At 45.9% G+C, this 16,535-nt stretch overlaps 1 protein-coding gene across 2 annotated transcripts in view; it reads right to left on the bottom strand.

Moving 5' to 3' along the window:
• Positions 1–16,535, bottom strand: part of NYAP1 (neuronal tyrosine phosphorylated phosphoinositide-3-kinase adaptor 1) — a 664,093-nt gene that overhangs the window by 11,325 nt on the left and 636,233 nt on the right. For both annotated transcript variants that reach the window (XM_069644964.1, XM_069644956.1), the window contains one exon: positions 118–239. In XM_069644964.1, coding sequence (XP_069501065.1) covers positions 118–239 — 122 coding nt within the window. The remainder of the gene's footprint in view (positions 1–117; positions 240–16,535) is intronic.

Here is a 16,535-nt window from a genome sequence, read left to right as displayed (position 1 = left end):
GAGAAATGTCAGAGAAGTGTGGTTAACACTAGGAGAAGAGCCGAGAAATGGTTGTGTTCATGCCAGGCAGAGAGGAGAAGGAGCAAGGAAAGGCTTGTGGTTGCACCAGAGACCCACCTCCTCTATTAACTGAGCTGGGGTCTCTCTGCCCTGGAGCGAGTGTCTCTGAGCATGAAGAGCTGCATGGCGGACCCCAGAGGTGGACGCAGAGCGTCCCAGCCGGTAACCTCCTGCCAAATCTGTGGGATGAAAAAAGAAAATGTTAGAACAATCATGGCTCCTAATAAAATTGGTGTGCAGACACCTCAGATAGAGCTAGTTTAACAATGAATGCTATATTCCTTGCATAGATTCTGTTCACTGCATACTTGAGAAGCGGGAGCCAAACTTTTCGCCAGCGCATGGGACTAGCTGGGAGTGAGTTGCATTCTCTAAGTCTGGCGGCTAGGCACTGTGTTATCTTTCCTGGCTCACCCAAGATTTCCGCAGCCAAGAAGAAAGGGCAAACATTCTTCCTGTGAAATCTTCCCAATGCTACCAGATACATAATGCAGTTATCAATGTATTTATTCGTATTTGTATAGCGCGCAACAGCCCAAAGGCATCGTGACACTTGTCACAGAAACAAACTTAGTTACAGAATTATCACGCGACACTTGTTACATAGAGTGAGCATATTTTTATATTTGGAATTGTCGAGATATTGGCAATCACCACTCTACCTGAGAGGTTGACATTGGCAGGTGCACTGGCCACAGGAGTATGAATGGAGGTTAAGGGGAGCCATGAGAGAGCATGTTAGAGGTGGGGGCCAGAGAGTAAGGAACCTTGTATGCCAGTCGGACCCAGATCAAGACAGAGCGCCTGAATTCAGCATAGAGACGCAAACTAACCAACCCTACTAACAATTTCCCTTTCTGCATACACCTCCCAAATTCCAAACCAAACACAACCAAAATCTACAGCACAACAAACCGCACAAACTGCACTACATCGCAACAACAAAACAAAAACACGCATTGTCTTGCACAACATTACACGACGACTACCGGCCGCAAACACCCCAGGCCCAGCCAACGGACCCACTGGGCTGAGGCCGCCAACAGCACATCACTGCTCTCTTGTACTTTTCCTGCCTCCTCCCACTGACTCAACCTCCCCTCCTCTTTCAGAGCCGCCAGAGCGCGAGGGGACCACTCTGGTGGTGATAGTGCGCGGTACAAATGTCCTTTAACATTAACATTAACATAACATACTTGTACAGTTGTCATGAGAAATGTTTAGAAATAAGATATATGTACATAGATTACAATAAGGATGAATGTCCAATTCGTTACTTGAAAAAAGGAATATTTTTGTTAATTATAGTGCAAAGGGTAGATACAGTAACTAAACTAACTAATCTAAACTATACCAACACATCAAGGGCAATACACATCATTACTCTTTTTATATTAAAGTGAGGGACAAAAAAAGGGAGTAGCAGTCAAACTTAAGAGCCCTGAAAACTTGTAGAATGACGGATGAACCAAGTCTGAACATTAGAAGATGCCGACTAGAATTGGATTAAGGGCCATACCTGTAACCCTGATATTAATAATAATCAGAGGATGATGCAAGCATTGCAATCTAAGACCACCAGGGATTTTTGGAGTTTCAATAATAAAAACTCCAACCAACAAATTAACTTTCAATCAAATCCCATAGAGGAGGCACAATGGATTTCAAATTTTAAGTCCCTCTGGGAAAAAAGAAGCACCTGCTTTGAGTCTGAATTTGGGTAGTTTCCCTGAATGGCAGGGTTCCTTCAGTGCCAAAGATATTGAACAAAGAATTGGGAAATTTAAAAAACTCCAGGTCAATTGGTCCAGACGTCAAAGTAATTTGGCCTTAAAGGGCAATCCCAACATTTCGGCCCTTGTTTTATCCAAACTGTTTTATCCCCTATTCAAAGTAATACATATTTTGGGGCTCTTACTCATTACATTGCATAAATCTGTCTTTTTACTAGTCTTCAAAAAGGGGGAAAGGGAGATAGCTGACAAATTATAGAGCAATAACACTTTTAAACACCTCAAGTAACATTTTCACCACCTTTATTGGATGAACTAAATTGGGCTGTAAGAAATGGGAGGCTAAGTAAGCCCCAAACTGGTTTCCAAAGATAGATGGGTACCACCCCAAATGATTCCCATAGTAATCGGAACATGTTTAAATCCGATGGGTGATTTTCATAAAGTGACTAGGCAGATTCTGTCATATAAACTATTGTCCTGGGGGATACCTGCAGGTCTTCTGAAACATATCATTCTTTTACATAAAGACACAAAGATTCAGGCCAGATTGAATGGGAAAGGGGCCCTCTCTGAGGAGATATTGACATAGCTGGGCTAAGGTAGGGGTGCATACTGTCCCCTGTCCTGTTCAACCTGTAATGTGTCTGATTTGTCATCAGTTTTAAAAAATTGCAATCCTTTTCCTCCAAAATTGAGAGAAATTCACATAAACTGATTGACATACGCTGATGATATTATCTTGTTTGACTATTCCCCTATTGGCCTATCAAATGCACTGTTGAATTTATGAAACAAAATAGGCTGGAGATTAAAGGAAATACGTTATTATCAAGTTTGCAAGAAGCAATAACGTTGCTAATTATACTTGGAAAATTGAGGGGGATATTTTCCAACAAATTAAATCATTAATTTATCTTGGTTTTCCAATCTATGGCCAGCTCTGCAAAATTAAGTTGATTGGAAGATTAAGGTTTAAAGCCACAGATTTAGCAGCTCAAATGAAAAAAAATCATAGTTAAATCTGGGAAGGGAATAGTACAAAAAGTGTGTAGAAAGACCCATATGACTCTACCTTAGCAGTGAAAAAAGGAAATGCATGCCGAAATTAGGCTCATTAAGAAAATGAATATGGGAGAGCCAGAAAAAACTGAGACTATCAAGAAGGTTAAGTTGAGTTATAATAATTGGATTAGAAGACATAAGGCTTGGCTATTACAAAATGAAGCAGAAGCCATGCTCGACAGCCGTAAAACTAAAGACTTTACACATTTCTGGAGAATAGTTAATTTGATAAAGGGAGGGTAAGGGGAATCTCTTATTAATGCGGTTTTGGAAGAAGCTTGGGTCTCACATTTTAATTCCCTTTATGTTGAGGATGGATTTCCTTTTGGTGGAAAGCGGGCCCACACAGAAACAATAGGACCTATAATATGATCCTCAAAGCTAGTAATTCTTGAGCCCCACGCCCAAATAATTTGTGGAACATCCTATTTAAGGGAGACTCGGTAACCTGGGCAATGACATTGACATTTTTGTTTGATGGCATCATGCAGAAAGGACAAATTCTTCCTTCCTCGCAAACATCGTATATAATACCCATTTTTAAGAGGGGAATCAGATCCGACCCCAAGAACTATTGCACAATCACAATATAAGATGCTGACAGTAAAAGCTTTGAAGCACTAATTTGACAACATCTGAAAGGTTGGGCGATAGGAACGGGAAGAATAAAAAACACTCATACAGGGTTTCAGAAATCCCATGGTACTTATTTGAATGGGTTGCTAATAAAATATTGCCAAGAGTTAGTTTGGGGGAAAAATACGAGGTGATATATTTAGCGGAAATCATCCTATTCTCAGCATTTTACCTTGTCAGTCGTAACCGCCTATGGCAGAAATTAGATAGCTGGGGTATACCAGCGTTCCCGTTAAATTTAATCATTAGGTTGCACGATAATTATAACATGCAGATGCGGTTAAACCAAAAGGGGGGCCCTTTCACAAAAAATCTTTACCTGAAATGGCTTAAGGCAGGGGTGCATTTTGGCCCCCAGCCTTTTTAACTTAGTTTGGATGTTAGTGAAGCTATAGATCAGGCCGCCTTCGTACCACCGAGATTGGGAAACTTCTGTTTAAAACGGCTTGCCTATGCGGACGATTTCATACTAGTGGATTAAACTGTCATAGGCTTACAGAGTTTATTATCTGCTTTTTCGGATGATGCTAGAGCTAACTCTTTAAAGATTAATGCAACGAAAACAAGAATTAGGATAACATCCTGTAGAAAAGCTGTCAATATGCAATGGAGAGTGAATGAGGCCCCTCTGGAAAAGGTGAAGCACCCAGTATACTTGAGATATCTCGTTACATGAAAACCAGATAAAAACGACATTGCTAATTATTTTAGGCAAATGGCAGAATGCTTATAGTCCAAATGAAGTTTGGAAAGTACAGACACAGCAAATGTACTTATACTCCTTTATCCAATTACTACGTAGTCAAGGTTATTCCTGAACTAGAGAATTTAGGAAAAACATGTTAAAATTCCCCAGGACTGGGTTTTGGATTTGCTTGAATCATTGGAGAGTTTAATATGGCGAAAAGTACTTGGTATTCCCAATACGGTTCCATCTGACGCCATTAGATTTTAGCTCAGCTTAAACTCTCTCAAGACAAAAGGCTAGTGGAAAATCTTAGCCGTATATCGTACATTTCAGAGCCCTTGCACACAAACGTTATACGAGGACTTGAGAGATATAATGGAGGCGGAAACAGTGTTAAATGTTTTTGCTGATGATGTGAAAAGCTTTTGACAGCACAAATCAGTCAGCACAAATCAGCACGGGGGGACACGGGAGTTGGACCGCTACTTCTTCCACTCTGATGGATTTGCCAGTCCAGTGGCACTTGTCCCTGATGATGGAATTATGGTTAGTTCAGGTGGGCACACACCTGGCTCTGCAGATTCAGAGAGCATGGCTATGATGATATAAATGACGATGGGTCTAGCTAAACACAACCGATAGAGTGCACTTTGGCAATGTTTATGAAAAAAAGATCGACCAATTCATCAACTGTCGCACCAAATTTGTTACATATGTAACATTGGCAGCACCATACAGGAACTAAGGACAAGGATAAGAGAACACCTACATTCCCTGAAAACCACAGAAGCAAGATATCCGCTGGCCACCCACTGGTAAGAAAAACACCAAATGGACAACCAAAAAGATATCAGATTTGTTGGTTTGGAGACCATCAAGCTCGACTACAAAGGAGGAAACCGAGCCTTGACTTTACTTTACTTTAATATATTTGTATAACGCGGCCATGAACCCGAAGGCGTAAGGGCACTACAAAACACATAAAACAGAAAACAAAAGACAGTGTCATGAAGCAGGGCCGAGCGAGAGTATCACAGGCAAAAAGGTTGTTTAATGGAACAGATATGTCTTTAGTCTTTTTTTAAAGATTTCTAAAGATTCAATAGATCTGAGACTCAGGCAAAATGAAGCAAAACTCATTTGTAGAACTAGAAATATGGAACTCGGTCTAAACCGAACATGAGTTAAATGTGTTCTTGTAAACATGCAAGTGTTACTGTCCTACGACTGACCTCATCACACCACCGGAGCAATCCCATTACTTTAGCCACTGACCCTCACAACATGGCAATTGCTCCCATGCCTCTCATCTCCTGATAACAACCCAATCCAATAACTCACCTTGTATATACAAGGGCGAACAGAAGTCTAATTGCCCAGTATATATTATGGACCACCCAAGCAATCCGTACCTGCGCCCGCCATCTGGGGACCGCAGCATGGGCGAACCTATATAACTATGGTGGCCAACTGGAACCCCAGCACCGACCTGGCATCACAGCATAAGCTTCACGCCCAATCGGGGGCCAGAGGGTCACAACCTACAGGGACACTCAACTTCAACCCTGGGTGAACTGCAACCCTCGTTCCCAAAGAATGGACCAGGACCACATGCCTGTCATCTGTACCCCAACATCACCTTCCAAACACAACTTATAGTAGTTTGTATTACAGGGATCACTGGCACCGTTACACAAGCCCACTGCATTTTAATCAACACCACTCCCGTCGTACAGATCACCGCCAGCATCACTCAGACTTCACTGGCACAACCACGCTCATGCACAACTTTCGACGCCACAGCCACACTCAGCTGTACTTGTAACCAATCAGGCACCCCAGCTCATTAACCAATGGGGGCCCCGCCACCTGGCCTATAGACACGGGCCGCTCTAACAATATAACGCCACGGGACAAGCTACTCATTGTAGCTGGATCCGGAGGCAGTAACAGACCGATTACGAGAGGTAAGATGCACCCCAATCTCTGGCACGGCATTTTGCCCAATCTGTTTTCTTTTCTTTTAATCTTCACGCTTGGGCAACCGCCCTTCCTTCCCCCCTTCAATTTTTTCTCTCCAAGTCGTGACTTCTGATCGGACGTAACTCATCGTTCGCTCTCCATAAATATATTCGGGAGGCGGCGGGTGGCCCGTGACCCAGACACCCACCTCACCTTCCCCAATGCACCAAGGCAAATTCCATTAGTGGGGCCTCACATCTTATGCACAGGACACAAGCGCACTGCGAACACTATTATGTGCACTTCAAAATAGATGCACGCACCGTTAGCAACCATGGACCCTTCCCACATCCCCCCTCTGGAGCCTCCTGAGGGAAGGGTCCCCGGGCACAAGCGCCCTCATGACCAGGACCAGCATGGGCCACGCACCAAGGCCAATTCCATCAGTAGGGCCCAACAACTTATGCAGAAGACACAAGCGCACTGCGAACGCTAGTATGTGCACTTTAAAATAAACGCACGCACCGTTAGCAACCATGGACCCTTCCCGCATCCCCTTCTGGGGCCCCCTGAGGGAAGGTCCCGAGGCACCAGCACCTTCCTGACCAAGACCACCACGGGCTAGAACTCAACCCAGGGCATCTCCACTTCTCCAACACGTACCCAGCCCTGTCTTCATACAGTGGGGCACAACGACATGCACGCACCTAATTGACACAGGCCCTTCCCGCATCAGCCACACAAGGCCATTGAGGAGCGGGTCCCCGGGCACCAATGCCCCCATAACTTAGACTGCCAAGTGGCAACTCACCACAACCCTAGGGCGTTTCTGCTCTCATGGCCGCTCATCCCCCACAATGTGTGCATTTAACCACAGGACTCTGATGAACTTCACCCTGTGCCAATCATTGCAGCCATCGGGCACGAGCATTTGCTAACCATATACACCTTCCATTATTCTTAGGTATTGACCTCTGAGAATTAATTAACTGGGCAGACCTTAGCTCTAAACAACCCAACTACCCAGTATCGACCTGACGTACCTGAACCCAGCAGAAATGAAGACCATCCCTTCTCATCATCATCTACCAGGTGAGACCCCTGCCAATTGACTCAGCCAACCATCAACTAATGCAACTTTCTAGGACCAATTCTAATCTAGTTTACGGAAATCTCGTTTTTCTCTCCCTCCCATGTATGAATTACTGTTTAATAAATTCTGTAATTAAAAATGTTTTTCAAAATGTATGTACCAATCGGAAAACAAATATGAAACTGTGTAATCACCAATACTGGACTGTATGTCACTTTCACTGGGAACTGACTCACCCCCACATAATGTGTCTAAACACAAATGTCACACACTGTTAACATGATCACGAATGATGAATGCCCAACCTGTGGACCCCATATTCACCATATATGTATCCATCCTTTGTATTAAAACTAAAAACTGGTAGCCTAGAAAAAGACCTGTTAGGTCGAAACACATGTCAGCACCACTTGTTATACCATCAATTGATGAATTCAAGAAGAATAAAACTTTGGAAGAAATGAAAACCAGAAGCTTTGTGGAACTGCATTTTTTATGCACGAAAAAGCAAGGGAGTAAATCCCAGAATATCAAACAGCACACGCGCCGAATGAGTGGAAACTATAACAAATCTCGGTCAAGCTAAACTGGTTGGTGGGAAGCGGAGGTCAGCGGCGACAGGTCATGACTCCTAAGAGAAGGTTAGCAAAACAAAGACTTGCTCCCTGGAATGTTTTTACCCGATCCTAACCATTGGCATCTCTTCTCCATGAGATTTCAAACAACTCCAGACCTAGTTCAGTCTCATTGGGCAACGTCTGTGAGGTGAAGCTTGGGTCTCAAGGTAAAACTGGCCTGGGGTTCTCATCTGAGCATACCTGTCCCGCTTGTAGGGACTACGAAAAACTAAAGGATAAGGACTTGATGGGTCTGACTCAATCATAACTGCTGCCATTGTTCTGGGCAATCCTACAGACCATTTAATTTGAGCCTGCTATGATGAATCGCAAGGGGAAGGGCCAAATGCAGATCAGAGTTGGCCCATCACAAAAGGGTCAGTCTCTTCTGGCTGAGACTGTGTTAGGACGTGTTAGTGTGGTCTCTAATCATAGCAAGCTTGCCACCATGTTTGGGTATACTCGTCCCACTTTGGGCAGCACTTGGGGTGACATTAGGAAAACGTTTAATTCTCCTTTCATTGGTCAATCCCTTCTTTGATCGGCAAGCAGGTAGACACTGCTTCCAGTGGTTAAGCGTGTCTGGTTCAAGGTCGTCCAACGTAGGAAGCGAGTGCTCCAGTCAAGCCTCCCGGTAGCTGTTCTGAGGTTGTGGTTATCTCCAATAGAGGGCCAGTGGTTATCGGAGGATTCAGACAGTAAGGCAGCCAAGGCCACAACCACACAACTGTATTCTTTAAAATTCGAACGTCCTGGACATTCAGGGTGAAGTGCACCTCATTCAAGATTTGTGGTCATGGTGTCTATGGGTCTCTGCATTTGGCTATAGTAGTCGATTGGCAACTAACCACAGCTTATGGAGACCAGTAGGCATCACCCCCTTGTGCATCCTCCAGGCTGAACACCCTAAATTAGTAAATGCCACCAACCGGACAACTTGGAAACAGTGAATTATGTGGGCATACTTGTAATTGGAAAAGGGGGCACTTTGGGCGGTCTGTCCTGCACAAGTCTTAGAATTTGTGGGCACATATCAGAAATGATACCATGGGGGAATGGGGATCAACCCAAAGTTTAACGGGGAAATTGAGAAAAGTGACAGGGACACAGCAAGCTCCTTACCCATTAGAGCTCTCGTGCTTATAGTGGGCACCAGGAAGCCCCCCTGGACCTGTTTTATTTGTGTTTGTGTATAAACTCTTGGGGCCTCATTGAGAGTTCAGCGGTGTAGGAAAAAGGGTATTAGGTAATATAATCGCAGCAAAAATGTCGTCTGTAAAAAAAGCGGAAAGAATGCTGTGGTTTGACCGGGTAAAGGTGTACCCCATTATACCATTTAAGGGGAGCGGAGGTTTGAAGTTCAGGGGGAAGTACACCTCATTCAAAATTTGTGGTCATGGTGTCTATCGCTCTCTGCATTTGACTATAGTAGTCAATTGGCAACTAACCACAGCTTATGCAGTTATGGTCGGTTTCCTAGAGAAAGGTGCACCTGATTTTTAGTAGGCATCACCCCCTCGTGCATCCTCCAGGCTGTACCCCCTAAATTAGTAAATGTCACCAACTGGACAACTTGGAAACAGTGAATTATGTGAGTGTACTTGTAATTGGGAAAGGGGGCTCTTTGGGCGGCTCTGTCCTGCACAAGTCTAAGAATTCTTGGGCACATATCAGATCTGCTACCATGGGGGAATGGGGGTCAACCCAAATTTTAACATTTGGCAATCATGTAAATTATGAGGGGGAAATTCAGAAAAGTAACAGGGACACAGCAATTTCCTTACCCATTAGAGCTCTCGGGCTTACAGTGGGCACCAGGAATGTGCATGCCAACCCTCCCACCCCCATGCCTGTTTTATTTGTGTACATGTATAAACTCTTGGGGCCTAATTGAGAGCTCAGCGGTGTGGTAAAAAGGGGGTGGTAATGGAATTACTGCTACTACCACTGCCCTACCAAATTCAGAGTTTCAATACAATACACAATCCCCAATAAAGTGCAATGAGCTCCAAAATGGGGAACAACTGAGGGGTCTTGCAGACCTGTCCTGCTACTGCATGCTTAATGGTCAAAGGGTTTGGCAGTTTTACCCAGAGGTGACAGTGCCAAATTCCAAACGAACAAGTTAATTTATTAAAAAAGTGACATAAATTAAAGATGTGGTCTTGGATCTTTCTCAGGGGCCACCTCAATCTATGTGCTGGCCAACACCTAGTGTGCATGACTGACAGGAGCGCGCTGGGGAGCGCGCTGGGCCTCATTGTGGAGGTTCCTCCTTGCTGGATCTGGTAGACACGCCCCACCAGCGGCAACCACATCTGAAAGTTTGACATCACTAACTTCCATCCCCTCCTCAGCCCTTCAAAGGGTGAAGAAATACTAATTTGCTATACAATTGAGATGGGCTGCTGGACAAAACGAGTAGAGAGCCAGGTCCAAGTGACTTCCTGTACTGCCCCTTCATGGTTTGTACCTCCAAGGTTGAAATAGCCTTAAACTGGTCATGCAAACGTGCTGCTGCTGTACTCTCTTGATGAAGTTGATATGCAATTATTGTGTTCCTTTTTTTTTACTAGAGGAACATGAAACATATCTCTTTCCTATCTCAGGAATTAACGACCCTGAATCCCCGCTAGGTTGGTGTACAGCGTAAACATTTAAAATGAGAGCTGTTATTAATATCACCAGCCGTTCATTCGTTTACTGAATCCTGGATGAATCTGGCTTGCTCCTCTAGGTCCTCTACTCAGTCAGGAGCACTCAGGGTGCTTGTTGCAGCGTGTTCCTCCTCCCATATGATTGCATGCCTGCGCACACCTCCATTGCCTCAGTCGGGGCATCCATGTGGCCCTCTCTAGCATACTTCTGTGCTCATCTCTGCTGGGACCTTCTCTAGTGGCCACACATTCTTTCTCACTCCTGAGGCCTCTCCCAATACCTCCACCTCCCCACCAACACTCAGAGGATCAATGGTGCGTTGTGGCTGAGGTCTGCAATCAGTTGCCACAAAGGGCATGCGGTTCCACCCTCAAATGTTGTGGGGGAATCAATGTTCTCCTATGAGGAGGAATGCAGCTTGTTCTACTCTTCCTCCCCACAGCCCTCTTGTACTTCGCAGACCAGTGTGGCAGCCGGCGTACCATTCCAACAGCCACAACAGTGAATCATGGATGTGTGAACCCTAGAGCCAACGGTTTAGGTCCACTTGGTCGCAAATATTTGACCTTTTCACATTTGACCGAATAATTATTTCTTGTTTTTTGGTCGAAATTTCAGGGTAATCCGCCACAACTCCTCCTCTATTCTCTTACCCCATCCCATATATATATATTTAATTAAATTTGATCGAATTTCAAGCAAGGAAACAATCCAAAGAATTCGGTCAAAAGTAAAAGGTCAAATGTTTTTCGAACAAGTAGGCTAATACTGAGCCAACACAACCTCGAGTGGACAAATAAGTGGACAGAAAAGGGAACAAACAAAATCTTCCCACAACTACAACCTGCAATCACAAAGATAGATTTATTTATTGGAAATCTGGACATTGGTATGGTGCCTATACACAAGTGTTTCCAGGTGCCACAAAATGAAACATATACAATCTACAAGCACAACTACCACAAAACAATACAATACAACCGGGAACAACAAAACTCAATTAGGAGAAGGATTTTTTGTGTTGTTTTGGGAAACATGAGTAGGGATCTTTTTTGAAAATATTTTATAAAGGGTCACAGAAGAGGCAAGGTATAAGAGGAATAAGAAACCTTTATTTCCTTTGTTTTATAAAGGGAACTAACTCAGGACACCAACACATATTGGACGAACAGACAAGAGGTAACAGAAAAATGGCTTTAAAAAGACACTGCTTCACAAAGGACTAACAACATACTCCTAAAATGACTGCAGAAATGTTGTAAAAGCTCTCCAAACACCCTCCAGGTGAGATCGTGCCCTATGTAACACGTCCCCTCACAGTCTAGCAAAACCCAAAAAGGAAAATGAAATGAGCAGGGACTTATACAGAGGGGAGAACCTCCTTTAGGAGTTTTGTGGCCTCTGATTGGCTGCACTAAGTGGGCCAAACTCCCAGAATCACCCGTGAGATCCCTGATTGAATAGAGGAACCCGACAAATAAACCTGTTATTCATCACGCTATCCACCACTGCAGAACGGATGTCGATTCATCTTATGAGACCCAGAAGCCCGCTGCGAGATTTCATCTTGGGTTTGTAAGTATATAAAAACCTGTCTCTTCTCATGTGAGGGAACATTCATCTTCGTCCTCATAATACGTTTTTTAGACTCTACATTTATTCATAAAACTACACATATACACATCTTGTCATATTAATAATCTTCTCTAAAAAGGATTCCTCCGCTACTGCATGTCCATTTCCAGAAAGTTTGCCCAAGTCTACTTGGAAGGAAGGATGTTGTGCTTTGGAAGTGGCTGTCAAGTAACCTGCAAACTGTAATAAAATGTAAGGAGGCATCACAAAGTATTACTGCTCAAGACATCTTCTGTGCATTAAGTGTGTATGAAGGAGAATGAATGCGAAGCAGATCCTCTGGTTTATGCTGGCCACCCGACCCCCGCATGGCCTCCTTCTTGGTCCTGGGCGCTCTAGTTTTCCATGAAAACTCCTGCTTCTGGTCAAAGAGTATTTTGGGAAGACAACCTCAACTTTTCCCTTAGCCATAAACAAGTTGAAAGTTAGAATGTCAAAATCAGGGTGATGTGGTATGGTTTGGTAAATATACCAGAGTTCCAAGCAAGGCATTCCGATTCCTATAGAGTAAGCAGGGTCTTGCTGCTCACAGGCCTGATGTGGACTGCTCAAATCACATGAAGCCATTTATCTTGTAGTAGAGTTTAAGAAAAGAAATCTTCTGGGATGGACTATTCATGTGCTAATGTTGCCACAGCAAGAAGTATCACTAGATAGCCAGGCTCCTGTCTACGGTTGGGGTGATGAATAGCAGCACAGCTGGAGGAAGAGTGGAAGGGACATTAAACAGGTGGGCAGAAGGCGTGAGGCGGCGTGCTTACACGTCACAAGTGCCTCTGCTCACAATCTTCGAGCGACCATGCCCTTTCAAACCACTTTACAGAATGAGTATAGAGAATGCTGGGATGGAAATCCAGCACCGCAGCCACACCTCCCGGAAGCACGCCACCGGAAGGGAGTCTCAGAACGCGCAGCGTTGGCACTAGTCCCTCCTTCGTCAGATGAAGCGTTAGTGGCTGCGGAGTTCTCCTTGTAGAGAAATGGACGTCCCCCCCAGTAGCCACAGCCAATGTTGCAGAGAGTCAGGCTGCAATAACTCTACTTGTTTAAATTGGCCAACAGGTGAACATGAAAAGCAGAATACATTTAAATGGATGAGCGCTATGTAAAAAATATTTGTGAGTTGCTATGTGGGCGGGTGGGAATGTTTGGACCAATAATACTGATTGAATCTTTAAACACCTTACTTTAATTCCTGTATAAAAGCCAAACATTTAGCGTACTTGTCTTAAAAGACGAAATTGCACTTTTAATTGCCAAGTTCAATTTTCTGCTGTTACCACAAATAATGACCTTCTCAAGGTTAGATTTGAGGCCTGCTTGGGCAAGTCTCTATTAGTCAGAATGTGCCCTTTCTTGTAAAGTGTTTATATAACAAGACAGATTTTGAAGGAACTTTTGGGTTGATATCACTTAGAACCCCCACGACCTGATTAAATGCAAACATTTGCACTGTTGCATTGGTGTGCCATAGAACGGAGACTTCGAGTTCCTCAACTCTGTTTGTTTAATTAGGAAACCAGGCTGCTGTGGTCACACCTTATTACTGCGCCAGAAAAAAAATTATGCTGGAGACTAAGTCCAATTGCTGTTGTCTGATAAGAAAGTTTAATTGATCTGCCCTATGGATTACACGTGTTTCGGCAAGGTGCCTTTCTCAAATCAGGGCTTATCCAACTTTATTTCTCTTGATCATTACTGGAAGTGTAATAACGGGGATCAATCCCAACTGCAAATATCATTGCCGCATCCCGCGTTCAAGCGAAGTGCGAAACACGTGTAATCCATAGGATTAGGAGCGAGACACTTCCCCTCAAGACCACTTTAGTGTCTGATCAGGAGCCCTATGAAATCCCTTTTTCATATTTCTACTCTACAAGAAAGTACACCTTTTTAGGTTTAAAAAGGTGTACACTTTATGCTTTGCTGACAACATTATAAGCAACTGGGCTATTTTCCAGGTGTTCATGATTAATCTTCTAACAGGCTGAGAGGCAAATGTTTATGGGGGGTGAGTAAACTACCTTCTTATCCATCCACAGCCACAGTGCCGGGTGGGATCCCTAGTAAAACACAAACATCAATTTACAGCCCAGCCAAAAACCACATAGAACTCTAACAGCACACAGGACTCTGGTAATCCGTGCCCACGCTCATCAACACTACGCACCATCCTCTCGCTTATAAACAGCCCCTCTTTTTTGGCGAAACTCAAGGCCACCATACATTTTAGGCATGCACTATACAAGATGAAATTAGATTACATTAACATTAATTTGGGCAGTTATAACACTTCTCCAGCATGGGGTCTGGCATGGATTCACATGCTCATGAATATTCCCCGTCATCAGGCTGGGAATCCTCGGTAAAGAAAAAACCAGTATCAGTTTCGTTCCTGATCTGTCTTTCGTAGTAATAACCAATCACTGGTCTCTGCGTCATACTGACCACAGCCAATGACTGCCCTCTACCTAAGCACCGCCTCTGGCAGCCATCTTCAGATTTTTACCGCACGTTCATGTGTTGGGATCCTCGTGCTATTGCTCTCGAGCGTTAGTGCTATTTTTTCACGTTTTTCTCAAAAACTTCGTTTTTTTCGGTCAAAAGAGCCTCAGCTCCACCGACTCTCCATCCGATCAACGGGGACCCGTGTCGGATTCGTCTGCGCCCCTCAAGGGTGAAGATTTCGTCGAGCTTCGCTTTTGGAGGATTCCAGAAGCTTCTCAGGCCCGGACATGGCCCAGGAGAAGGGAAGCTCGACGCCCGGAAAGCTGTTCAGGGTCTGCCCTGGATGCCAGCTGCAGAACGTCTTTAAGGAGGATGAACACTCCTTTTGTCTCTACTGCTTACATGAGGACAAGACGCACGTGGAGAAGGACTGTGCGTTTTGCGGCAATATGTCGGAGCGGACCATGAAGGACCGCCATCAACGTCTCGCCAACTGGCTGGAAGGGAAGAGCCCGTCAGGCGAGAAGAAGAGGAAGAAATCCGAGCGGTCTTCTAAGACCTTTGAGGACGCCCCGGCGACGGGGGTCCAACACAAGGCCAAGCACCGCGAGTCCGCTGGCACCGGGAGCGCCGAACGGTCGGGCTCTACGGGCGCCAGGCAGGGCGCACCCTCCCCGCCACCTTCAGCCACGAGCCAATGCTCTGGGTCGGCTAAGAGGAAGGGCGAGCACCCGGCGAAGCTCCTGGAGAGGCCCCGGTCGAGCTCGAAGGCCCCATCGGAGGGGGAGCGAGGCAGTGTCCCCCGCCTCAAGGATAAGGCGGTGAGCGCACCTAAGGTGGTGAAGGCCTTAATCCATCCGGCCAAGCCCTCTATCGATACTGTCGCGGCGACCCTGGCTCAGCCTGTGGAGGCTACACCAGTGGTGGCGACCTCGGGGCTCAGAGTCTCCCTGCCACCGCGGAGGGAGTCCTCTTTTGTGCCCATCGATAGGACCCCCGTGAAATCCCCGGCGGGGAAGAAAAAGGGGGGGCAGGGCGTCGTCGTAGATTCGGCTTCAACCTCGGAGGAAGAGCTGATCGAGGTCTTAAGCCACGGCCTTGGCGTGGAAGAAGACCGGCCCGTCGGGATGGATCCCGACGCAGGTGACGACGACATCATCGAGGGTGCCGACGGGGCCCCTGATCGCCCGTCGGATTCCCCTCTGCCAGCGCCGCAAGACAACTCGGCGGCCATTTTGTTGGCTATACAGTCCTTATGCTCAGAGATAAGAACGAGACTACCGTTGCCGACGGAGGAACCTCTCCCGTCGGGGGATCCTGAACCGGGACCTTCTGGTGTTCCCCCGCCCAAGAGAAGAAGGATTCACCCTCCACCTCCTTTTCAGCTGTCGCGCCCCGTCCAGCCCTCCTCCCCGTCCACCCGAGGGGATGATACGGGGACTGACACGGCAGCGACGGGTACGGACGACGAGGTATACAACGAGGATCTACCGTCGTCACCTCCCACCAGGGCTTCTCCGCCCGACGAGATTGGATCGTTCCACTCCATGATCGCCAGGGCATCCGAGCTTTTCCAACTCTGCCCTGAGGAGAAGAAAAAGGAAGGATTCCTTTATCAACGGCGCGAGGCCAAGAGGAAGACGGTCCTTGCGGTGCCTCTACTGGACGACATTTGGGATGAGGGCCTCGCCCTCCTCAAGAACCCTTCCACGACGCCAGCTAGAAGAGACCAGTACGAGAAGAAGTACCGGGTTCCGGACGCGGCCCCCCTGTGCCTCCGGGCGCAGCCTACCCCGGACTCCGTCGTCTCCGCGGCGGCCAGGAAGAAAGCGGGGGGGGGGGGGGTGCGGCCTCCACATCGACTTCCCCACCGGACGGCGAGGGAAAGAAATTGGACGCTATGGGACGCAGGGTCATATCTCGTCTGCAGCGACGACGAT

This window comes from Ambystoma mexicanum, chromosome 1p, assembly GCF_040938575.1.
Source record: "Ambystoma mexicanum isolate Mex_15411 chromosome 1p, UKY_AmexF1_1, whole genome shotgun sequence".
Classification (NCBI taxonomy): Eukaryota; Metazoa; Chordata; class Amphibia; order Caudata; family Ambystomatidae; genus Ambystoma; species Ambystoma mexicanum.
The sequence above is the reverse complement of the archived record's forward strand: the minus strand, read 5'-3'. Positions and strand labels throughout refer to the sequence as shown.